General features: G+C 30.7%; 1 protein-coding gene and 1 non-coding gene across 2 annotated transcripts; one reads left to right on the forward strand and one right to left on the reverse strand.

The window, feature by feature from the left end:
* The first annotated feature begins 3,478 nt into the window (after positions 1-3,478).
* LOC134680929 (SH2B adapter protein 2-like) lies at positions 3,479-21,497 on the forward strand. Its single transcript, XM_063540240.1, has 7 exons — positions 3,479-4,337; positions 9,324-9,425; positions 14,481-14,614; positions 17,159-17,196; positions 18,648-18,797; positions 19,795-20,003; positions 20,802-21,497. Exons 1-7 carry the CDS (start codon positions 3,630-3,632, stop codon positions 21,198-21,200), a joined length of 1,740 nt encoding a protein of 579 aa, XP_063396310.1. The 5' UTR covers positions 3,479-3,629; the 3' UTR covers positions 21,201-21,497.
* Positions 20,270-20,388, reverse strand: LOC134682247 (U6atac minor spliceosomal RNA). The gene has a single exon (XR_010100884.1). It is a non-coding gene; the product is annotated as a U6atac minor spliceosomal RNA (small nuclear RNA).
* Positions 21,498-25,955: the final 4,458 nt, after the last annotated feature.

The following is a 25,955-nucleotide window of genomic DNA, read 5'->3' on the forward strand; positions in this document are numbered from 1 at the left end:
GATTTTATCACATTTATTTATGTCCTTTTTCGACTAATCAAAATTTTAAAGCAAACGAAAAGATATAATCATTCACAAAAAGGCATTTCAGAAGGGAAAATTCAGATGATATCTTCTAGTAGGGTATTTATATCTTTAAAAAGAAAGATTTCTGGGAAGTTATCTTAAAATTTTACCAAGAGGGACTTCATCTTCTCACCCGCTCAGAGATGTTCTGTGGCAATTCTTGATTATGTCGTTGTAAATAATGGTTACAGTATTATACCACTGTTCAAATAAAAGTCATAAATCGATCGAGAGAAACAATTCTGGGTAACAAACTAAAACCGAGGAAACACATAAACTATAAGAGGAAAACAACGAAATTACAGAAAACAGAAGTGAAACAAAAAACAAACAACAATTCAAAATTCATAGAAAGGAACTATTAGATAACAACTGCAATATTCTTGACTTGTTACAGGACAGCACAAATGGTGGTTTGAACCTTGTTTTGTGGCTAGCCAATCCTCCGCGCGTTATGACTGTTGAATATACCGGTAAAATGACAAGATTACATGACGAGAAATGCAAAAACACCAAACGCAAAGAAATACATAAAAAAAATAATACAATAGTATATTCGACATGTTGTTCACAGAATAACAACGAATAACTAATAAAAATAATTTAAGACCGTACACAGCTTAATAGAATCACGACGTGTGAGTCCACAAACTTGGCAACAATTGTGAATCGTTTTTCCATCAACCTCTACAATATCCCAAGGCAAACCTGTGGTATGCTGAACAACCAATTGTCAAATACAAACTGATTGTAATGATGGCAGGTATATCAAGTGCAGTCAGATCACCAGAAAGTTACATTAATCACTGTTTCAAAGTCGTGGTCAGCCTCCCGTCTTTTATAAGCATGATCGGACATCGCAATGTTCAATTACTTGACTATTACATTAAAGAACCTTCTGAAAGTGACCGCAGCAAATCTAATCAGTGCTACAAAATCGTGGACAGGACAAAAATCCATATCTCATTCTAAATTACTTACTGCATAGCCTGCATCCTTGACGCATCGGTCAAGCTAAACAACAACACTGCGTCGACAGAACATGAATTTGCATACGAACACTTAAAGTTACTATATAATTAATTTTACAAGAAATCTATTGTAAAACCAGATCATTTTCAAAAAAGCAAACATTTGTGGTGGCATCATTATCTTTAACGTCATCAAAAAGTAGTAAAATTATCGAGAGGCCTTACAAAGTTACAACAACGATATTACAAAAATTAGGTGCTTTCGTGCTTGTCGTAATGGTATAAGGGAGACAATTCAAACGGATATACGACGGACATTTAAACAAACTAAAGTCAACGTAAAAGTAAGTAATATTTAACAACACAAAGTAAATAGAAATGTCTTACAGCACCAAATTAAATACAAGGTTCATGAGGTTGCACGAAGAATATAAAATTATTTACTCTCTTTGTACACAATCGATATCAGTAGAAATGTTTCCTTAACAAAATCGCACCTTCTATTAAACGATAAGTTCGTAGAGTTTCATTCGTTTGTAAGATGTTGGGAAACCTCTTATTTCAAGATATTTCAGAATTTAAACAAAACTACCCCTATAGACATATTTTATATAGGATTAAACTATCATAGTTAACTACTTAGAAATTTAAAACTAAACTTCAAAATCTCCCTCATACATTCGTCTGAAATCAACCCATTTCTAATTTATCCACATGACTAAATAAGATGCAAGTCATAATGTCAAAAAATAGTCCATGAGATTAAACCTTCAAAAGAACAATTATCCAGCTTGATACAAAAATAAAACTATGCATTATTACTACAGCAGCGAACTACTTGATGTTCTGTAGAAGTGATCAAGAGAATCCAAAATATATCAAATACAATTAAAGGGAAATTGTTATTACATATCGTACAAAGGACTGATAACTTGAACAGTGATTGCTGGAGAGCAATATTGAGGAAAGAACGGATTAAATACGTACGTTACATTAATGTTCTTGTCTACGGTTACGTAGTGCCATTGTTAAATGTACGTTAATACACGTCAACGTATATGCTTGGACTAGTAATATGTATTAAAATAAAACTTGGCAATTTTTATTCGTAAACATGGTAAACACTGCAATTAGAAAATATTTTTAAAGATTTTATTAACACCCATGACAGCATCTTTAAATAATGTATGCGCTTCAATCTAATTTAAATAAAGTTACCTGATTTCGTACTTCTACTCGTAAGTCGAAATCAGAAATCTATATCTTAATCAGATTGTATGTGCTTTTGAGAGCACGTTTCAGTCCAACGAACGTTTGGTGAAACTACTCTCGGCATCCATCACATACGAGAGATGCAGCAATGTTCACGTCGTCTTTGCAGACTAAACAGTTCCACTATGCAATATCCCTTTTTATAGGCTTTTTAAGTCTACCTTTCTTCAGCGGAAAATATTTTTTTCATTTTTGAAATGTTTCTGTTTCGTCCGGAAACATGTGCGTTTGTTTTATGTTGTCTTTTGATACCATTTCATTCCCGTCCATACTTATGTTATGTCCATCTATGATTTCTATATTCAACTTAGCATTGCTGAAAAGGGAAATAAAAACAATAATCATGTTATATATACAAGTCGTGAAATATCATAGCAATTTGTGAAGGCAAATACATTTGATATATGCCCATACTAGCATGATTATTCTAAGCCATTTGCATAATTTAACTTAAAAAAACACAATTACCGATTTTTCAGGATAAGGATTTAGAATTTACCAAAAAAGTTCATCCAAATTTTTTGACTTAATATCATTTATTTTATATTTAGATCTATTCTTTTTTTATCAAGCAATGCATATCTCATTTTCAATTTGTCACTGTGCAAACTTTGATTTAGAAATTTTCTTCGATTAGAGGGTATAGGTCTTGCATTCCTCCAAGTTTCTATTGCTAGTGATTGTGCACTAGTAAGGTTTTCTGAGATATTTATGAAGTTTCCATCTTCGATCATCTTTTATTTTGGATAGTTCAAATATAAAAGTTTTGTTTTGTAGTTATCTTCTAGTTTAATATCGTCTGAAATTAACATTACAATGCTTATTGGAGGGTATTCCAATATATTTTTTAATGATTCAGATAACTTAATAGAACATAAATGTTCTCTTTTACATTATAGCTATATTAAATTATAGTGTCTTATGTAACCTTGAGAGCCTTATACTAAAACGTCGATAAAATACGATTCCTGTGTCCACGTATTGCTTTTCTTTTTATCTGGTTGTTTAACAGTGAGATCCATGAAAAATAGAGTAGTATGAAGTAGTAAATATGAAATTCGATGATGTCTTTTTTACAGGTTTCAAAACCAGCTAATTATGTTACAAATTATATTTATAAAGTTCAATACAAAATTTCCCTTCGGGTCCCCATTAATTGTGCGCATGACGTCTACGCATAATATATATGTTTGTCTTCCGGTTACAATGACTGAAGTGCAACTCCGTACGAAACACTAAGGTATGGAAAGTAAAACCAACATAAAAGGTAAAGGGAAGTTCAAAATTAATAAGAAGATAAACAATGAGGATTATTTGTAAATGGCATCGATGAACGGCGAACTTTCAAGTGCATCAGAAAGCACGTCGTGGGAAGATTTCTGTGACAGCAGGGCCGAAACTGCATCAGAAAATTTTGTAAAAGACTTCCTGGATTTTCGACGTGTGAATGGCAATTGTCAGGTAAATGATCCCGTACAATATGCCAGGAAGTTTGTGGACTATTTCCTGAAGTATTTCGATGAAAAATTGAAAAGAAGTTCATATTATCAGGAGTCAAACCAAACAGTTCCAAAACTTAGTCTCAGTTCAGTTCCACACAGACTGGCACCACAGATTAGTTTACATGATGACTATGACGATGATCCACAAATTGTCCCCCAGGTTAATTTGTCAAGAAATGGGGAGACGTCAAAATCTGTTAAAAGTCCACATCATAGAAAAGGGGGCTTACTCCGAAAATTTTCACTCAGGGGAATACGTAAGAAAGGTAAACATCAGGTTGAAGATGTAAATAATGACCAGCCGACTCAAGATACTAAAAAACATAAACATATTAATCCACTTAAACACGAGAAAGTACATAAACAATCAAAACTATTGGAAGTTAATGAAAACTGTGTCAAGGAAGGAATAGTTCATGTTCTTACGGGAGAGGATGCCAAAGGGAAGTCACGATGGGAGAAAACAAGATTGGTATTACTGACGAAAGATGGAGGCAGCTCATTAGAATTTTATTCACCACCAAAGGTAATAATTTTAGGTTAACTTGAGCAATGTTGAGACATTCTTATGTGACAGGTGCTTTTAACCTCATCATGCTCATGAGCTCACAAGCTCTGATGGTTGATATTAGATTTTAACAAGAAATTTCACACATGAATGTACTGTTACAATTGCCTTAGATGAATGTACTGTTACAATTGCCGTAGATGAATATACTGTTACAATTGCCCTAGATGACGAGTCCCTGAACTTGCCTTAAAAAATATGTAGCGAGAACCCTGCTCTATACACATGATACATGTTATAAATTTTGATACATACATTTTGTACATGTGGTCTCACATGCACCAGAAATGAAAGTTAAATGAACATCTGTATTTTCTAACAAACATACACATGATACATGTATACACCATGTACACTGTAAGAACAAAATGTACATTGTTATTATATCTATAAAAGATTTAATATTCAACACAGCAATGACCATACATGTACATCATGACATGCACATTTTGTTTAATCATTCTACAGTACTAGCATTACTAGTGTACATTTACATGTCCACTCTCTACTTGATTGCCTGTGTCATTCATTATGTTGCTGTTGCTCTTTGTCATTACTTTGGCTTTTTCTCCTTTTCCTATTTTTATTTATTTATTTCATCGATATCATGATAATTCATTTTTTTTTTATCAAGTTTGTGTTTATCTATTTTTATTCTTGTTTTATATTGAATCTGACAATATGTACATGTATCAATATGTTATATTATATTTGTCTCTAAAAATTATATTAGTCAGTTAGTAATAACAATTTAGGAAAACATAATAATTATAAGGTTAAAATTAAGGATTTAAATGCCCCTAAAAGTGTTTACAAGCCCCAGCAGATTGTGTGTGCACGTGACTCTCATGGGTAGTCAAGTTTGCAGAAAACCCTGTTGTTACATAGTTGAAAGTAAGTTCTTCAGTATGTACATGATTGAGGGTCTAGATGCATACATGTATGTGTTCATCATGTTTTTGCTCATATATCATGTATATATAGAATGAAAGGTCCACATTGTACATGTACAGAAAATGTAAAAAAACAACAGAAAAATATACATGTTAACGATAAATTATATACTGTGAATATTAAATTAATATTAGTTGGATACTAATTTTCATGGATTTTGTTAGTATAGGAGTACCACAAATTCAAATTACAAATTTTCTAAAGGAATGTGTGCAGACTTTGCAAAAACCATGAAATTAAAATATATACACAAATATGCAAATTTTCCTTAAACCACGAAAATGGGTACCCATGAAAAATAAATGAATGCACAGTACATGTACATCATTGTACATTGTATAAGAGAAAATGGCCAAAATAAACAATAAAGGAATGCAGGAAAGAAGAACCCACATCCAGACCCTAGGCCTCATGTACAAAATGTATTGCCATGTACATGTATAGAAAATGTTCTCATGTGGTGCTAAAGATTAGTCATCACTTTATACATGTGAGATCTACATTTGTACCTGCTTCTTTAATCCTTTTGATGTATGCTACCTGTAATGTGCTTTCACAATCAGCACGGTGATTGAAATAATTACACAGCTCTCTTCAAAGGGAAAATGATTAACAACAGGAAGTTGATAGTCTTTTGTTTCATTCTAATCAGATATAATTTTCTTTGATTTGGGAAATCTTTTAGCCTTGAAGCATTGTCTCTCAGTACAATGTACATGATATAAAATGCACTAGGTTAATATATATTAATGAAGTATGGTATACATGTAAATAGATAAATGATAATCATACCCATAGCCAGGGGGGTTTGGACGACCCCCCCCCCCCTTTTGAAAACAAATAAGCACTGTTAAAGTCAATGTTATGTTCAAATTGTGACTGTTAAAGTCGAGTTTGTGATTCCAAGAAATCCGCCTTGGAAATTCCTGGCTACGGGCCTGATAATGGTGTATTGAAAAAGCTCAATTCAGTTCTCAAAGTTATGTCATGTTGACAATTAAAGACACTGACTACATAGTTAAAAGAATTTAACCTTATTTAACTCAGTTTGATTAATTACAAAGTGTATTTATAAAGGTTTTTTTTTAACACTCAATATACAATGTACAACGTACATTGTACATGATATACATATTCATGATACAAGTTAGGCCATGCAAAAAAGTCTGTTGGTTCTGAAGAAGAACACTTGTTAGGGAATAAAAAGGACAAAAATGTTAGTTGTTAAGACTAAAATAAACTTCATGCAATTATATATATGTGTACTTGTATAAATTGCCTAGAAAATCACCCTAACAATGTTAGAGTAGATTTGATATTCATGTATATATAAACCAAACACACGATCAGAGCTCTCTTATATTATACATGATCATCAAATGTAGCATGATTGGGGACCTGTAATTATTATATTAGGCCACACCAATTTGATTCCTTGTTCGACGGACCCGCCCGCACCTATTTTTCTCAAAACAGATTTTTTTTATTTTTTTTATATTCCCGCTTCCCGCATCCGGAAATGTAATAATGTCCATTTCCCGCACCGTTTTTTTGGTAAATATTATAAAAATATATCAACATCTGTTTTTAAATCACAGTCTAACCTGTATAAAACGATTTCAAACATAAAAGAACAGCACTACACTTCTTAAATATCTGTGAGAATATTTATCCAAAGAAGGAGTGCTCCGATATAAATTTATAAAAGCGGAAATATATACCGGTAAAAAACAAAACATTGTTTTTTTTCCCCCTTACTTATATTCCCTATCAAAATATGTTCGTTGTTAGAATAAAGTACAAAGAACTTCTGAAGGATTTGCCTTCAACGGCAATTATATTGTATGCTGGCGAAACAAAACTATCTATAGCCGCTGCATGTTTATGCACCTGTCCTGATTGATTCAGGGGCCTGTCGTTCAGCAGTTATCGTTTATTGATGTTGTTCATTGGTATTTTCCCGTTTGGATAGTTACATGTATATAAATTAGATCGTTGGTTTTCCTGTTTGAATTGTGTACGCTAATAATTTTGGGGCCCTGTATAGCTTACTGTTTGGTCTGTATCAAAGACCCATGTAAAAGGTCGTACTTTTACCTGTGTTTGTTTTTATCAGGTTAAGAACAACCCTCCCTCAGACAAGGGGTCATTTTACTGATGTAGAAAAGTAAATAGAAATACCAAGGATTTGTATAGTTCTTCTATTCAAAATCTTTGAAAACTTAGAATTGGTACTTAAAGAGAGTAGAGTTACATCATATTTTAAACAACTTTTTCTAAAAGAGGGGTCCACTTATTTTGAATAATATTAAACTGTTAAAATAAATGTGTTAATATGGTTAAAGTCCAGGAATATTACAAAATTCTTGGGACATGTTTTGACCATTTAATACGAGATGGATGTATAGTTCTTTAAGAAAATATGAGCCCTTTTGTACAAACAAATATATTTTAACTTGTATTGATCACTCATAAAACATGAAAAAAGGGATATTTATAACATTAAGGGGTTGCCCCCAAACTGAATATGACTTAGATGGAGAATTGTCTCATTATCAGTCACACATACATAGATCAGATTTAATTATTTCTTGGTGAACAGGGAAAAAATACTTCAGAAATTAAAGAAATAACAAAGTACAAGTGATAAATCAAGTTTTAATATTGTCAAATCCTACTATTTTATGTTTACAAAAAAAAATTATAATCGCTCGCCTTTACTTTTCAAGCTTCGCCTCAAGAATTTGCAAAATAAATATTTTTTTATATTAATTTTCAAATCGCTAGCTCGCCCCAAATTTTGGACTCCAAAAATCCGTAGAACAAGAAATTAAATTGGTGTGGCCTTAATACTCCATAAACAGACAAAACTAAGTGTAGCAATAAATATATAGCTGCCCTATTGACTTTCAATTGATAAATATCATAGAACAACAGCTGTGATACAATTTTTTTTACTATAATATTTACAGTGCACATTTATATATATAACAACAGTTAATTCCAATCTTAAAAATAAGTATTAAGTACAGTTCAATGACAGAACTTGGTAACCCTCGCTATGACTTTATAGTACTGTACAACAATCATGATCAAATTACCCCTCGTTGTACCTCAGATTCCACATACAGAACTATGAATGAAAGGATATGCCTGAGGGAATACACCAAATGCTATCTTTAAGTTGATTAATGTCCCTGAAAATATGTTTGTTTACAGTCAAGGTCATTCTATCTACATTTATCTACATTGTATTGTAAACAATTTTTATTGAACATGAATAAAGGGAGATTTAATTCAAACACCTAGGAGCTGATCATTGGTATTGAAAGATATATATATACATGTATATAGTTTCGAATACATTCAAATATAATGTACTTTTGCTCTGAACAATGCTTCGATTAAATCATCTTACAAATAGTTTAATAAACATGTCCCACATTTTTATTTATAACAGTCTCAGCTTATCCCATGACTGTTTGATCTTGTAAATGTAAATTCCTGATGGACTTGTCTTGAATATTTATAATATGGATGGTATTTACCATTTAACATCAAGTAAAGTTTTAACATGTACATTTGTATATTAGTAAGCAAAGTTTGTCTACTATTAGGTAAAGAATATATACTGGATTGACATGAAAAGGAAAACTCAAACAGTGTAATAACCATTTTATTTTTAGTAAGGGGTGCCACTATTCAAGGCTATCATTTAAGCAAATACAATCTACCATATGATCTTTGTTTCAGATTGCTACTCTAAAACAAAATGTAGTTTATTTGCAATGACAAACTGTACAAAAATTAAATTTTTAAGGAAAATTGCAAAATTTTATATTTACTGAACTGTAAGAATACATGTACATGTAGCTGCATTTTGTAACTGCCTATATATATCTACATTTACAATAATTTGATGACAAGATAACTATGTATAAGAAATATAAGGACTTTTTGTCAATCAGTCTTTTTGTTTTTATCTTGCAGTCCGTAAAACCCAAAGCCGGTTTGTTTTGTTTCCTGATCACACAAGCCAGGGTGACTACATCCCTAGAGATGCCTGACCATGAATATACATTTGTATTAAAGGTTTGTGTATAGTTATATATGTGTACAAAGTTATGTGTTAAACAGAGATAGGCGCACATGCACTATTCCTATTAAAAAGAAGAAGAAAAAATACTGTTAACTCAGAAATTATTGCAAAGTTTTTACTAGCCTAGAAGGGAAAGTATTGCAGTTATTAGACAGTAAGAACTCACATTCTGATATTTGATACAAAAATATGTAGATTTTGCTCAAATCGCAATAATTAATCTGGCATTTTGTTCATTGGTGAAAATTACCACCATAAATATTATTGCACACAATAGTTTCACTTTATGAGTTTAAAGTTAAATCAGGACTAATTATGAATTAATTGGTACCAGTTTTATGAGATTTACACCTGTAAAGTATGCATTAGAAGTCAATAAATCAAGTATACACTTGGACTAATACCTGTATATAATTTCTGAATTAACATATAGTATGCATGTTATACATGTTATATACTTGTATAAAATTTCTGAATTAACAGTATTTATTATACATCATGTACATGTTGTACTTGGACTAAGACATAAATATAAAGAAAGGCTTGGACAATCCTGTGATAATGATAAATCTAGGATACATCCATTATCTGGGATTCTTTTTCACAGGGGTAAAGGTCCCATATATTTATACAATATGAAACTAACACCTGGTTATAAATCATACAGTAAGAAGTCGATTATGTTAATAAAGTCAATTTGATCTAAATTTAGTACATGTAGTTAAGTCAACAATAATAAGTATAAGAATACTAGTGTCAACAAAGGATGGTTTATAACCTTACCAATAGTTAATTATCTAAATAAGATTAAAAATAGAGTTTAAATTCCAATAAGAAGTCAACAATAACAAAGTCAAATTGATAAAATTACAAAGTGAATAAATGAGAATTAAGTACAATTTACACCTCCACAAATGACAGAGTTTTACAACCTTACCAAAATACTAAAATTTAGATTTAAGTTAAATGTATAAGTTATAATTATAAGTTAACTAACAAATACCTGAAATGTTTATATCACAATTGAAATTCCAATACATTGTAATTTAACATATCGGTTGTTGTATTTGGGGGGGGGGGGGGGGGGGGGGGGGTACCAAATGGCATTTAATGGGAGCTACAATGTACATGATGTAAGGTGTATACAGATCTTGAATTGTTTGATTGCATCGTGGGACATTATTCATGGGCTGGGGTTTTCCTTATTTAGTAAATTGGTGATCAGCATTTGTGAAATTGAACTGGCTATATATTGAATAAGTAAATGATCATGACAGACTTTTGAAATAATTTGAAATTTCTGACATTGTCTGAAGCAAATTGTCTTTCATACAGAATATAATATTGTATTCACCCATTACATGTAGCTAAGAAGAACATGAGGGCAAAAACAGATAAACATATTGAATGATATTAAAAACATTTGTACAATGTAGAACAATAATATATACAAGACAATAGACATATCATAATAAACACCAAAAAACAACAACATATTTAAAACTTATATTTTTCTGACATTGACCCAATTCAAGGAACTGTATTCTGACTATTAAACAAGCAGAAGTCATAAGTTATGGAATGCTGTATAAATATCATGTACTTATATATATACATGTATAAGGAAAAACTCAGATGTGAAATTATTTGTAAGACCAAACAGAGGCGGATTTAGAGGGTTTTTCGTGGGGGCTGGCCCGCCTTTTGTTGGAAAATTTTGGTGGATTATATAGAGAATCACTAAAGCATCAGACTGGAGCAGGCCCCCTCTAGGTAGTCGGTGCTCCCCACCTCACCCACTCTATTATGAATATTTCTATATCCCCCATTGCCAAATCTTCTTTTTAATCTGTCTAAATAGACAAAATTAGTAATCATCATGATCATATTGAAGTAGATATAATTCAATGTACAACATGTACAAACTTTATTTTGATTGATTATAAAAAATACATGAATAATATGTTTATTTACAAACAAAAATGAAAAACAAAACCAACACAAATCATAGCTGTACAAGATATCATGGATATGTTCATGTATAATTACAATGTTCAGGTACCACATAATGTGACCTTGTTGTAGGACAGTATTTCAGACTTGAGTGACTACAAGGAATTTAAATCATTATGTGTTTTAAATTACTAAATTGTCAATACAACAAATAGGACTTTTTTGGAAAGATATGACTAACTCAGAACTGGATAATGCATACAAAACTGATAATTTCAGTACACATATTTCTTAAAGATAAAGATTAAACAAATATTTATGAGAAGTCATTTCAAAAATGTGGGTTCATGTTCCCCCTTCTCACTATTTACAAGTCTAATAATAAGAAGTAAAAGTTGCAGTTAACTTTAAAAAAAAATCTATAGTTGATTGTGAAAATAATCCCTGCCCACTGAGGGACTTTTGTAAAGTTTGAAATGTTCATGACTTATTTTTAAATCAGATTCTTAATGTCTAAAGATGAAGAAAATAGCATACTTTTCTGTTCCAACTTTCAACTTTTATTTCATCACTCAGACGCAATACATATGCATATGTGTAACAACAGGAATACAATATTTACACATAATAAAAGTTATAAACAATGGAGGGTAAAACAAAGGAAAAAACATAAAAAAATACATTTTTTTAAACAATCATTTTACAAAATGTTCTTAATTAAGTTTACTTATAAAACAAACTGGATAAAAATGTTTTTATTTATGTTTTTTTTTTAATGTATGTATTCTAAAATCATAATAATGAACTATGTATAATTACTATAATAGTTGTCCATACACATAATTAAATTACCAATAACATACACAATTTGTACAATATACATTTGTATTATTTGTATAATTGTGATCCAGTTATAAGATGAGATAATAAACTGAATTGCTTGGAATATATGTTTATATGTTAATGGAATACTTGAAGAGTGCAGAAACGTGACAAATATAAGTATACTGATGGGACAATTATGTATTTGCCAAGATTCTCACAATTATGTTTATATGTTACAGTAAAACCTGCCTCAACCCAGACACTATATTATCAATTCAATGTATCTAAGACAGGGTGAGGGGGTTGTCGTGTCTTGATGAATTAAAGTAATAGTTTTGAATAAACAGTATTGTTTTCAGGATTAACAAAGATATTTTTAAATTTGCAACATCTGGTTTAGTTTAACTAAGACAAAGATCGGATCTCACAGACACTGAATCATTTTCAACAGTTTTGCCTAGTTTCAAGTTAATGACCCTGCCATAGCGGCGGGGGCATTCAGTTTTTACCCTTGTCCGTCTGTACCAAAATCCAAAGGTTTACATTCCCTAACTTTAGTTTGCCACAATTAAATGTTAAGCAAATCATCCAAAACATGCAAAATGCTTATGACCACAAGTTTGAATTTTGGTGGCGTCACATTAACTGTTCTAGTTTAATTATCATTATAATGAATATATATATTTATTTTAATTTTCCTTTCAGCTAAACTTGATAATTTAGCTTTTTTATTTAAAAACATGTATTGTTTTGTAACACATTGGTTTGTGATTTTTGCTCTTCTTCTGAAAACCTATTTAGCACCTCTTCATATCATTCATTATTACAAATTAAGCAAATGAGCATGTTCAATATTCTGATATATAATAAAATTAATTATTAAGACATCCTTGTGGTTTATTTATCATCAAGGTTTTTCTTCCTACACCTACAAAAAGTTACTACTTGTACATGTATCATTAGATGACAACACTACATGTACATGCATCCTGGTTAATTCAGTACAAGGGCAGTATATGACAGATTTTAAAAACAAAAAAACATGGTTTTTCGCTGAATGAAATTTAAAAAAGAATGACATCACCAAGATAAATTATTCAGCTATTTTTTTTGCAAAATGCACAAATAATATCATAGTATAAGAGACCTCATTATCATAACAGTAAAACATTGATACATGTAACATTAGCCCTATTTATAAAAGTTGTATTGATAAGAAATGAAAAACAGTCAATTTGATTGTTTTGTGTTTTCTACAAATCAGGAGAAGAGAAGAGCCATTGAAAAGAATGGCATCTGATTAGACTCCTTCATGTTTTTGAAAGACTTGATGAGGGGGACTCAGAGACCGTGTTAGTTTTAGACTTAGTATATATTCAACTTTACTCAAAGAGGAAGTATAGTAAAAAGAGAAAAACTGGGTCAATGTTCAAAGAGTAAGATACTTCATTTTAAATTGCCTCTTAAAGTACAAAAGTGCAATATTGGATTGCATATCACATTAAATGTGAATTATTTTCATTAATGATGATATATAATTTTAAGTGGTCATAGTTCTTAGGCCACATATTCCCATTTAATTACTCTTCTAATTTGACGATCTCAACCATGCTTCAGCTGGACATAACAACAAGGGTCAATAATTATATATGTCAATCAATAACTGACTTAAAGATAGAATGACGTACTACAGTTATGTTGATTTTTTAACAGGGAAAAAAATCACAACTTTCAGTGTTATATATTTAAACTTGGTGTATTATTAAACTAATGAAGTTTAAAAGCTTGCTGTCTAAAGACAGTTGTTGAGTATATTTTATACATACAAATTATACAACTTACAAGTTGATACATTAATATGTAAGAGAGGGAACTTACAAGAGGCACTTTGTTGTAATTCCAACCTTGCATCAATAAAAATAGTCATTGTCTTGATTGTCATGGTTTGTTTTTGTTGTGGTTGAGAATGGTGTCACTTTCAGTAAGTCACCTTATTGTACTAAAACAAATATAACAATTCATGCAAAGGGCATCCAACTACCTAATGTTGAAAAATATGAATTTTATTGATGACATTGTCAAGTTTATCTGTTATTATTTTATTATTGCCACAATTTAAAAATTTGAAACAACTTTTGTAGCATTTATAATCATGTGAATTTTTGGCCCATTTGATGAAATAATAAGTATATATCATGTATATATGCAAAATACACATATTGTACTTTTAGAATGAAACAACATAAATAACTTTAGTTTGTCTTTTTCAGGGTCAAGGTACAAGTGAGTTTGTGATAGAGGCACAAACTATGAATGAAGTACATTCATGGTTAGAAGTTTTAAGTACACGTATCAATACCTCACTGGACGTTCCTGAGGATGATTTGGAACCCACTCCTTCAATGTAAGAATCTGTTGTAAAAGAAAATAACATGAAAAAAAGCCTATTGTAACAAGGAGCATCTTCAATCAAAAGTATAGGAAAAAAAGTCTTGGGATACTTCTATTCAGTGGCAGATCCAGAAATTTTCATAATTCGGGGCCTACTTCCTTCACACTCCCTATATAAGCAACCAAAATTTTTAATCCGCCTCTGCTATTATTTATAGAGACTAAAGATAATGGGTCTGGTCCAATGAAATTGTGTTTACTTGACTAATCGTAGATTACATATAAACAAAAAACTGTTTAGTCTTAACACTTACTAAATATTTGTTTAAATAAAGTCCCTTACAAGACACTTTTTTATTGGTGAAGCACCTATGCCCCTTTTTGACCCAATTAAGCCCCCCCCCCCCCTTTTTAACCTGGATTGGCAACCTCCAATTAAGAAAATGTTGGATCCCCCCCCCCCCCCCCCCCCCCCCCTGGTTTATGTGATTGCTTATTAGCTTTTTTCTTATTCTTATCATGCAAAGGATATATTTGTTAATAATCTATATATGGGCATAATGGGGCCAGTCAATTAACAAGACACTTTGTCAAAAAAAAATTTGGAAATATTATATTTTTTTTATGTTTTTAAGAAAAAATTTGTTTACACTATATATAATTATATAATTATATTAATAGTTAAAGAATTTAAGAAAAATAACACAAAAAGTTAGTTATGTCATGTTAATGTATCAATTATTTTTTTTATTCAATTAAGAAGAATATAACCAAAAAAATGTGACTATTTGCCCTGCGACTTTAAAATCAGTGAAAAATATCTCATTTAAATGATTTCATGGATTTAAGATAAATTTGAAGGGCAATTTACCATCTTTTTCACAAAGATATGATATGTAGACTCATTAAAGAGAATTTGTACATATATATGAATGTAGGTGTAAAATTTTGATGACTGTAAACAAACACAATTGTACAGCTGACATTTATTGTCACTTCATAGGTAAAATCGGGTAAACAAAACATTAATTTGGACTACCTGTAAATTAGGGGGCTCCATACAGGAAAAAGATTTTTTTTATAAATATGTGCATATTAGGAAGAAATAAATAACAGTCAGATCTCATAAATAAATCTGTTATTATTGTTTCTGACCTATGGCTGTTTTCTTATGTGTTGAATAATAAGAATGTGTTTACATTTTCAGAAATGTCTATTAAAGTAAGAAAATGATGGACTTCTTTAGTACTTAAGTTATGTTTCATAAACATGATAAAAGAGAATAAAAACTCTGAAAACACTTCATTTGAAACATTTTTGAGAATTAAACCTGCTTATTACATGCAAAACACATCTTAGTCTAATGGTCAAATAGTTTCTTTGAATAAGCGTTCAATTGAGGTTGAATTATTGTCTTGCAAGCCAAGGATACATTCAAATATCAGTTTTGTTTTTGTTCTTCAATATTTTGACCAAAATAAACTGATCTGTAATGCTTATAGCAAAATATTCTAATTTTTATGCCTGTTTGAAACAAAAAAGTTTGTTGTAAAACATGTCATAATTTATCCTCAGTGCAAGTTGAAAGCAAAATTTAAATTATCAACAATAATAAAACATAATTAAAAGAGGGACGAAAGACACCAAAGGGACAGTCAAACTCGTAAATCTAAAACAAACTGACAACACCATGGCTAAAAATGAAAAAGACAAACAGAAAAACAATAGTACACATGACACAACATAGAAAACTAAAGAATAAACAACACGAACCCCACCAAAAACTAGGGGTGATCTCAGGTGCTCCGGAAGGGTAAGTAGATCCTGCTCCACATGCGGCACCCGTCGTGTTGCTTATGTGATTACAAATCCGGTAAATAGTCTAATTCGGTAGGTCAAATTTATGAAAGGGAGACTTGTTAATGAAGAATTCAAGATCCCAATAGGGAAGTTGAAAGATTTATAATTTCCTCCACTTTTTTTTTAAATTTCAAAACTGAAAACAAAACTAATAATGTTGACTTTCTACATCATGTACATGTCCCTGTATGATTAAAATGTAGGAAACGAAGTAAAATGGAAAAAGAGATTTATTGTGAACTTAACTGTTATATTTCTAAAGGCAATTACAAAGAAAAATCATGAAAATGAAAAATGAATATATCCTTTTATATTTTCTACAGATTTTGTGAAATTTGTGTGGAAGAATAAAAAAAAATCATGAAAAGAAAGGTTTTGATCTAAAAATTCACTGACAATGCACATTCAGAAAAATGTTTACACAGATATTACTTTCATGACCTCTGTGTAAATATTTTTGTACAGATTTGAATCAGTAAAAAAATGATGTCCTTGAATGAAAAAAACAACACTCACTATAGGAAATGATCTCAAAATTGACAACTGGTTCATTAATATAACATATAAGATGTTCATTCAGCCATGCTGTCTTTTTGATATGTAGTAATTCCTTGTAGTGATTTCGTTGATCGGTATACAAATGTATATATATGCACTTTCATGTCAGATTAAAAAAAAACTATTTATTACTTTGCAGGAGGCCAAGACTTGCCACAGCCCCAAGTGGAAGGACAGGTATGTCCCTTATCAATTGAGGTTCACCACAGGAGTTTGTTAATTTATATTTGATTTACACAGATATATCAATTTATATGTGTATATTTTTGGAATCAAACATATATCATTGTATATTGATGTGTATTACCTATTTATAAAAAAGAAGATGTAGTATGATTGCCAATGAGACAACTCTCCACAAGAGACCAAAATAACACAGACATTAACAACTATAGGTCACCGTATGGCCTTCAACAATGTGCAATGCCCATACCACATAGTCAGCTATAAAAGGCCCTGAAATGACAATGTAAAAACAATTCAAACGAGAAAACTAACAGCCTTATTTATATAAAAAATGAACAAAAAACAAATATCTAACACATAACACATTACCAGCTCCTGACTTGGGAGAGGCATAAACATACAAAATTTGGTGGGGTTATACATGTTAGTGGGATCCCAACCCTTTCCATTACCTGGGACAGTGATATAACAGTACAGCATAAGAACAAACTATAAAAATCAGTTGAAAAATGCTTAACTCATATCAGATGGACAAAAATACAAGTGGACGTTGCCCATTACTTGTAAATCCCAACAACGAAAGACACTAGGAACAGATCTGATAGTACTTGACCAGATAGATTGTCAATTTGATTGTTAGTTGTGTAATGTCCAGTGACAAATATTTCTTAAATTTCATGATGCGACAATAGAGATGTATTGCTGTCAAAACCTGAGATAACATGGCATTGATAGACACTGACTGTAGAATCACAGACAAATGCTAATATTGTTCATGATGTTTGCAGCAAAAATGTGACAAAACTGGTTACAAATCTGTAAATAAAAAAAAAGTAACAAATCCTTTGTTTAATTATATTATCAATGTGTGAACAGTGCCCACTGATGGAATATATTAACAATATTAATTTGTAAACATTTTACCCAAATATAGAAATCAATATGTTATCAAGATAATTAATGAAACATCTGTTTTGTCAAATTATGATGTTTCATCTGTCTTTGAATGTGTATGGTATTAGAAATTTTTAAAAGTACACATACATTATACAAAATAAAATAAGGAGATCAAGATATGCTATGATAGCCAAAGCGATAACCATAAGCTAAAGACCAAACCATGTAGAATGAAGCAACCATTCATGTAAGTCACTGCACAGCCTTTAACAATGAGCTAAACCTTTATCACATAGTAAGCTTTACAAATGACAAACTTAAAATAATTGAAACAAGAAAAACACCTGCCTTTTTTTTTGTAGGTATGAATTAGTGTAGCAAAATACCAAATGCTAAAATACATTACACAATGACATGCTATACTGTCAGAAAGAACCATATGCTTTTAGATAATTTTCAATGTAAGAAAACTGAGTATTAAAGCATTATTTCTTGTTCTGTCATATCTGTCACTGTACTTGATATATAAGCCTTTTATATTACAGAATCTCCTAGTCCTGGAATTATCCAGTCCAGCACATCACAGCGAAGTCTTACAAGTAACCCTCCTGATGTCCCTCCAAGACCAAGTCCAAGATCATTACCTAGGACAGAGCATATATCAACTTCTCTCAGACATATAGGGGATCATTTAGGTAGTACATAGCAAATATCAACTTCTCTCAGAAATGTAGGGGATCATTTAGGTACACATCTCAATGTAATTTGGATATATTTGTGATTTTGGGTTGCTGTTTCTTCAAAATTAAATCCACGACTTAGCTCTACACTGTGGTCAACATTCTGTTTTCTGAAAATATGTCCCCTTTTGAAAATCTTGAATATCATACAACATCTTTTTATTTTATGATATGTGGTGCGATTACCAAAGGGACAACTATCCCACACAGACCAAATGATGGAGATATTAGCAATTGAAGGACACAATAAGAAAAACTTAAATCATATATAGTAATTTTAAGAAATAAAGGATCACCCATAACAGAATATGAAACATTTCAAAGCTCAGATTTATGATAAAACAATAAACAAATATGACTAATAGTAACCAGTGATAACCACTAAACAAAAGGTCCCCAAACAGTGCTGCAACAGCACTTCATAAGAATTAACAGTAATAAACATGTAAAAAGAGCTTGCCTCAAAATACAAAGCACAAAAAGCCTGCATGCATATAACAGCTAATTTCCTAATGCTTGTAGATTAAACTTTGGTTGTCTTGCTTGCTCTGTTTGTAGAGTAAACAATCGAAGAATTCAAATAGAGAATAATATTCAACAAGTGACCGAACAACACATTATGTGAAATTGTCAGTTTTTATTTAACTGGGAAATCAATGTAATTCATTCCAACCAATGTAATTAAATTGTGTATTCAAGCTTTGTAATTAAGATTGACATAGATCTCCAAACAATATATATGACATATTTAAACCTGTAGATATCATATCTATCATATTTAATTTCAATTGGACATTTTCCCAATATAGTTGTACAGTATACAAACAAAGCAAGCAAGCCTTAATCTACATGCATTAGGAAATTAGCTGTAACATGCATAAAACATTAATATATGCATTTTTCTGGTTTACTCAAAGTAAAAAGAAAAATTAAATCCTTTATTTTTTTTCAGATTCACATAATCGAGATTCATCAGGGGACATACAGATAGAACAAACTTTACGGGAGTATCCATGGTTTCATGAAAATCTGACAAGATCTGAAGCAGCTCAGTTAGTCCTACAGCAAGGCCCAACAGGACATGGGGTGTTTCTAGTTAGACCCAGTGAAACAAGAAAAGGAGAAAGTGTTCTCACGTTTAATTTTCAAGGAAAAGCTAAGGTATTTAACATTTATGATGAAGTTTTTTGGGGGGAATAGGTTACAAACAAAAATTTCTCATATAAATCAATTGCACCAAAATTATACCTAAATGTTCTAGTATCCTTACTGGGTCAATACCACTGGATGTTAACCAAGGAAGAATGAAAAAGTTACATAGCTACCTTAATTGTAAGAATTCTCATCTTTTTTATGCTGGAAATACAGGATTGTAATAATAATTGAGTGGTTCTTATTATGAACATTTGGAATTCCAAGGGTAGTTAAAAAATAAGTGGTGCCTCCTAAGTAGGGAGACAGCGCCTTACATGTATTGTATAGACCACAAGGGTCTCTTCCGTCCTTATCTAGGGGAGTGCTAACCTTCTCTCCTTTCTTACAACACAATAACTAATGGCAAGAAAGTTTTATATATACCATTCAAATTTTATCAGAAGACAAATAAGGGTGAATTAAATTTATTGACTTTGCAAATTTTTTTCATAAGCCTCATATTTATGAATTTCCATTCCTCATGTAATGAATGTTTTAAGTAAAAGGTAACAATTTATTGTAGTGAATGAAAGTTTTATAAATTTACTGGTCTGGAATTGAAAAATTGTTTTACATGGCATTTCAAGGGAAGTAACTCAATTTCTTTTTTTTTAAACTTAAAATAAGTAATTGATTTTTTTTTTGTATATATATAGATATGACAGCATTGACCATATTTATGTCTTATCATACGAAAAATTATATCTGCAAGAATAGAAATATAATTGTGAAATGATAAGTTGACATATTTTTCTTTTTTTGCAGCATTTAAGAATGACTTTAAATAATGATGGTCAGTGTCGTGTACAGCATTTATGGTTCCAGTCTATTTTCGATATGTTAGAACATTTTAGAACTCATCCGATTCCATTAGAATCAGGAGGGACATCTGATGTGACTTTAACAGATTATGTGGTGGCAATAGAGAGACCAGTGACTCCTAACCTACCGCGTGGCTCTCCTAGATCCCGCGGTGGTGGCCATCATGGGTCTAATCCTAATCTTGGTAATAATTCCTTAGGAGCTATGGGAGGCAGTCAGGAAAATCGTGATATAGTTGTTGTTCATGGATCAGTGAGAGCACGGACAGAATCAATAGAGAATGTGATGCGTGAACAGGGACAACACGGACGTGCAATTGAAAATCAGTACTCATTTGTATGATTCTCATCATATTCTTTATGTTTTCTGCCACACTTTTTATAAAAGAATGATACTTATAGAATCATGTTAAGTCTTTGATTTTCTTTATATACTACTGTAAACTTTTTTTTTTTGGGGGGGGCTTTTCTGCATAAAGATATTTCCAGTCTAATGTGGTCTAGATTGCTGGTTTATCTGTTCAGACCTCGGGTAAGCTAGGCTTCTTGAATTTTTTGTTAAATTTTTAAGAAATTTAAGATTCCTTTAATTTTTAATTTTGTATTTAGCAGTTTTACTGTATGCCAAATAAAACAATGTGTGTGGGGTTTTTTTTTTTTTTTGGGGGGGGGGGGGCATTTTTGTTCAATGTGTTCTATGTATGTTTCATATCCATATAAGGGAAATCATTTTTACCAGAACCATGCATGTTAATTTATTCAGCTTTATTACAACCTTAAAATGAACAGTGGCGGATCCAGGAATTTTCATAAGTGGGGGCCCACTGACTGACCTAAGAGGGGGCCTGCTCCAGTCATACTTCAGTGATTCCCTATATAAGCAACCAAATTTTTTCCCAAAAAGAGGGCGCCCGGGCCCCCTGACCCCCCCCCCCCCTAAATCCGCATCTGATGAACATGAGATCACTCTGGAAAGTCTAAGACATTTGATATTGTTGAATATTTCTTGATTATTTATGCCATACAAGATTTTTTGTTAACTGCATGTTGAAATTTTCTATGTAAGAAAAACTGAACTTGCTGATGTAGAATGTTTTATTATATAATGTTTTTGGTTAGGTTTTTTACAAATAAAAATGGCTCTAATATGCATACTGTAAATTCAGAAATTATTAAGGTTTTTATTATTGCGAAAAATGTGACAGTGTTATAATCGCAATAATTAAAACTTGCATTTTGAATCATTTTAAAATGTATATCAATCTAACAAGATTTTGCAGAGATTAAAATCGCATTTTAGTCTAGAATGACAAAATCGCAATATTAAATGCATGCAATAATTTCTGAATTTAAAACATATATTGTGCAGTTCATTGAATCACTGTTATGTTTAAAAAAACAAAAACACAAAGATTTATATTTATATAGGTACAAATATTGTATGTGTCAGAAATGAATTTTTCAATTGTATTTTCTGGGTTTTATGTTCACAAAACACAAAGATATATATTTATAAAAGTACAAATATTGAATGTTGAAGAAATGAATTTTTCAGATATCTACTCTGATTTTATGTTAATGGACTAGTAGATAATATTTTTTATACAGTTCACACAAAGTGATCATGTTTAACATTACTTGAGCTAATGTTTAGTGAATAATGTTCAGACAAAGGGCTTTTTTGTAAGCAAGTCTTACGACAAAAATGGTGGTATATTAGTATAAAAACTTTTATGACTTACAAGTACTGTAAATTCAGAAATTATAGCATGTATTTAATTTTGTTATTTTTTAAGAGTGGACAAAATGCAAGATTAATTATTGTGGTTTCAAGAAAACCTGCATACAATTAAATTTATCAGATACAAGAATGCAAGTTCTTATTACTGTTATAATCACCTAGTTGCATTTTTCGCATTAAAAAAAATCTTGCAATAATTCTCTGGGTTTACAACCCTTTTGTACATGCAATTTATATACTGTAAATTCATAGATAATTGCATGCATTTATTATTTCAATTTTTTCGTATTTGACTAAAATTGTCACAGATATCCTGCAGCAGTTTTTTTACCAAAAAATCTGAATTTACTGCACTTATCTTGCTGTTCTTGTGTACACCTATGTCTAGTGATTTGGTGAACAATAATGTATTCAAGTTTATACATGTATTTGTTAAGTTTTCATATCATGTCTTTGGTTGTATGCTTTTAAACTTTTGTTGCTATTATAACTATAACTTATGTACTAAAATTATTGCAACCTTGTTCAGAGGATACTTTTAAATCTGCTTTTAAATGAGCTCTGTCAGATAGAAATCGGCTTTATGGAAATGAATATTAAGACATCTGTTAACCTATTTCGGATTTTAAAAAATGTCTACGTAAAAGTCTGTATTAAACTGTGTTAAAATTGAATTGCTATTATAACACTATAAAACATTTTATTTCTTATTTGAATGTTTCAAAATCAAATAAAGTATATGTATGCGAGCACTTGCATAAGGTTGTTTCCATCAAAAGCTGCTCAAATATTATTTAGTGATTACTTTTTTTTTTAAACTAGATACAAGGTTCAAACTAAGTTATTTGAGCCAGTTTATACAGCAGCATATTTAGGGAAGGGGGCCTAGAAGGTCATACAAGGTTGCAACAGTACTAACAAAGTTTACATACTTTATACAAATGTTTTGCGATGAATGTTGAAGAATTTTTAAAATTGTGGGTCATTTCAGGGTTTAGTAGATTTTTATTTAACATGACCGATCTTGATCCCTTAAATAATGTCATGTGTCTTGTTTTGCTCTAAGCTCTGCCAGAAATAGACTCCCCAACTTTGCATCTTAAGTTCATCAAGTTGACTGGGTTTCAAGATAATAAGGAACTTTGTGTTATAAGATTTAATTGATCAGTTTTATGCAATAAGTTAGCTTTACTTTACCAGTAGTTGCTTTATTTCATTTGATTATATTGTCAGGTTTCCTCTCATCCTGTTTATTAATGCACTATTTGCCACTAGACATTAACAATACATGTACTAGCAAACATAACCATTTGATCTTCATGGGTCAATTGAAATGGTTAACATAACAACAAATATATTTTTTTGTTTCTTGAAAATTAAATCTAAGAACTAGTTTGATATATTGATTAAAAAAAAATCAATAATTGAACCATTATTTTTATTTGATGATTTTTACTTGAATATACATGAGTGTCTGGAAAAGGGGTGGGGGTGGGGTCCTGAATTGTTAAATTTGAAAGGCCATTTTTCTCTAACTAAAAAAATAACTACAATTTTGTTATACTTCATGTCAAAAAGTATATGGCTGTTAATTTTTTTATATGATTTCTTTATTCTGTATATTGTTCATTTCTGTATTATCCTTATTGTATTACATAGTCTTTTATTTTCTACAGTTATTCTTTGTTCTTTTGCACCCCATTTTTCTCTCGATTATTTTTTATGGTCATTATATTATTGGCTATTATTCTCTGTTCTGTAAACCCCATCTAGACCCTCATATATTAAATGATACTTTTAAACATCAAGAGAAGTTCCTTTGCTGAACTATGAGGGGGAGGACAGGGGTAAGGGAGACAGGGAGAAAGGGGGTAGGAGAAAGGAGAAAGGGGGTGGGAGAAAGGAGAAAAAGTTGGAGAAAAAATAAAATATCTCTCTTTTTTCCAGTAAATTAAAAAAATAAAAATAAGGAGAAGAGGGGTAGGAGGAAGGAGAAGAGGGGTAGGAGAAAGGAGAAGAGGGGTGGGAGAAGGGAGAAGGGTACCCCCTGTCTCCCCCTCAACTATTGAAATGTACATGAAAAAAAAATCAAGTTTTTAATTATACTGTATACTTACCTGAGTTGACCAATTGGATTCAACTAACAAAAAATATATCTTTTTTTTTCTCCAAAATAATGCATATGTCTAAAGAATTTTTCAGTATTCTCTTACAACTTTTCTTGGAATAACTGTATAATTTATTATCTGAATCAAATGAGGATATTTTAAACAGAATTTGTCTGAAGTGAAAGCATGATGTTATCTAGTTAATGTTTGGCTAAATGTAGATTTGTTGTAAGTCATTTAATTCAGCTAGAGTTATTTCCCTTTTTACACACATGTTTTTTTTCTCTATGTAATTTATGTATGAGAGTTTGACACCTTTAAAATAAAAATTGTAAAAATGTCAACTGCATTGATATTTTGAAATTATGTTTATTCAATGGTATCTTATTGACAACTTTTAGTCAACTTCTTATGATAAATGTATACAAAATATTGTAAATTACAAAAAAATGGATATGTTTCTTTTGGAGTTAAATAAGACTGAATTTTTACATAACTGAAGTTTCATGCTTTTAAGATTTTATTTTACTATTCAGGATCATACTATTGGAACAATTACGGTTTTTATTTTTAGAAGTTTTTAAACAGAGTTTTTTTTTTATATGATGATTGAATTGTCAGTATATAGTTGATTATTCTCTTTGTTAAATATGTTCGAATTGTTATCTTCAGACTGTATTTAAAAAAAAAACAACTTTTGAAATAGAAAATCTTACATGAATATTATGAGTATTATGTAAGACTAAGAGACCAATGTTTGATTTTTAGTACTTTGAATAACTACATCAAACAGTTTATAAAACATTCAGTGCTAGTAATACAAATATATATATATTGAAATACCTGTCTGAAATTTTTAAACAACGTTTTACAATTGGGGCAATGAATTTACCAACACCTGGGTTTGTGTCGTTGTTGAAGGTAGCAATGTTTCTTATAGTTGTTTACATCAACTATATTTGAACTCTGATCGATAGTTGTCTCATTGGCTATCATACAGAATCTCCTTATATTTATACTGTTTACTGTGTAGCCTTTAAAAAAGACAAACCCATGCCTAATAGTAAGACAATAGAGGAAGAAAATAAATAAGTAGAGCTTATTACATTATACAAAAAACTAATCTGACCAACAGCAAACAATGACAACTACCAGACTACACAATCATGGATTGTTTACACAATTTAAATGTACTGGATTACAGATAGTTATTTAAAACAGGGATCTTTTTTTTTATCTTGTAATGGCT

The sequence above is a fragment of the Mytilus trossulus genome, chromosome 8 (genome assembly GCF_036588685.1).
Source record: "Mytilus trossulus isolate FHL-02 chromosome 8, PNRI_Mtr1.1.1.hap1, whole genome shotgun sequence".
NCBI classification, from domain to species: domain Eukaryota; kingdom Metazoa; phylum Mollusca; class Bivalvia; order Mytilida; family Mytilidae; genus Mytilus; species Mytilus trossulus.

What these genes read in the sequence shown, in the direction of transcription:
- LOC134680929 (XM_063540240.1), top strand. Translation starts at nt 3,630, where the DNA reads ATGGCATCGATGAACGGCGAACTTTCAAGTGCATCAGAAAGCACGTCG. An exon ending in AATATACATTTGTATTAAAG is followed by an intron (nt 9,426 to 14,480) that starts GTTTGTGTATAG and finishes TGTCTTTTTCAG; the next exon opens with GGTCAAGGTACAAGTGAGTT. An exon ending in TTGGAACCCACTCCTTCAAT is followed by an intron (nt 14,615 to 17,158) that starts GTAAGAATCTGT and finishes ATTACTTTGCAG; the next exon opens with GAGGCCAAGACTTGCCACAG.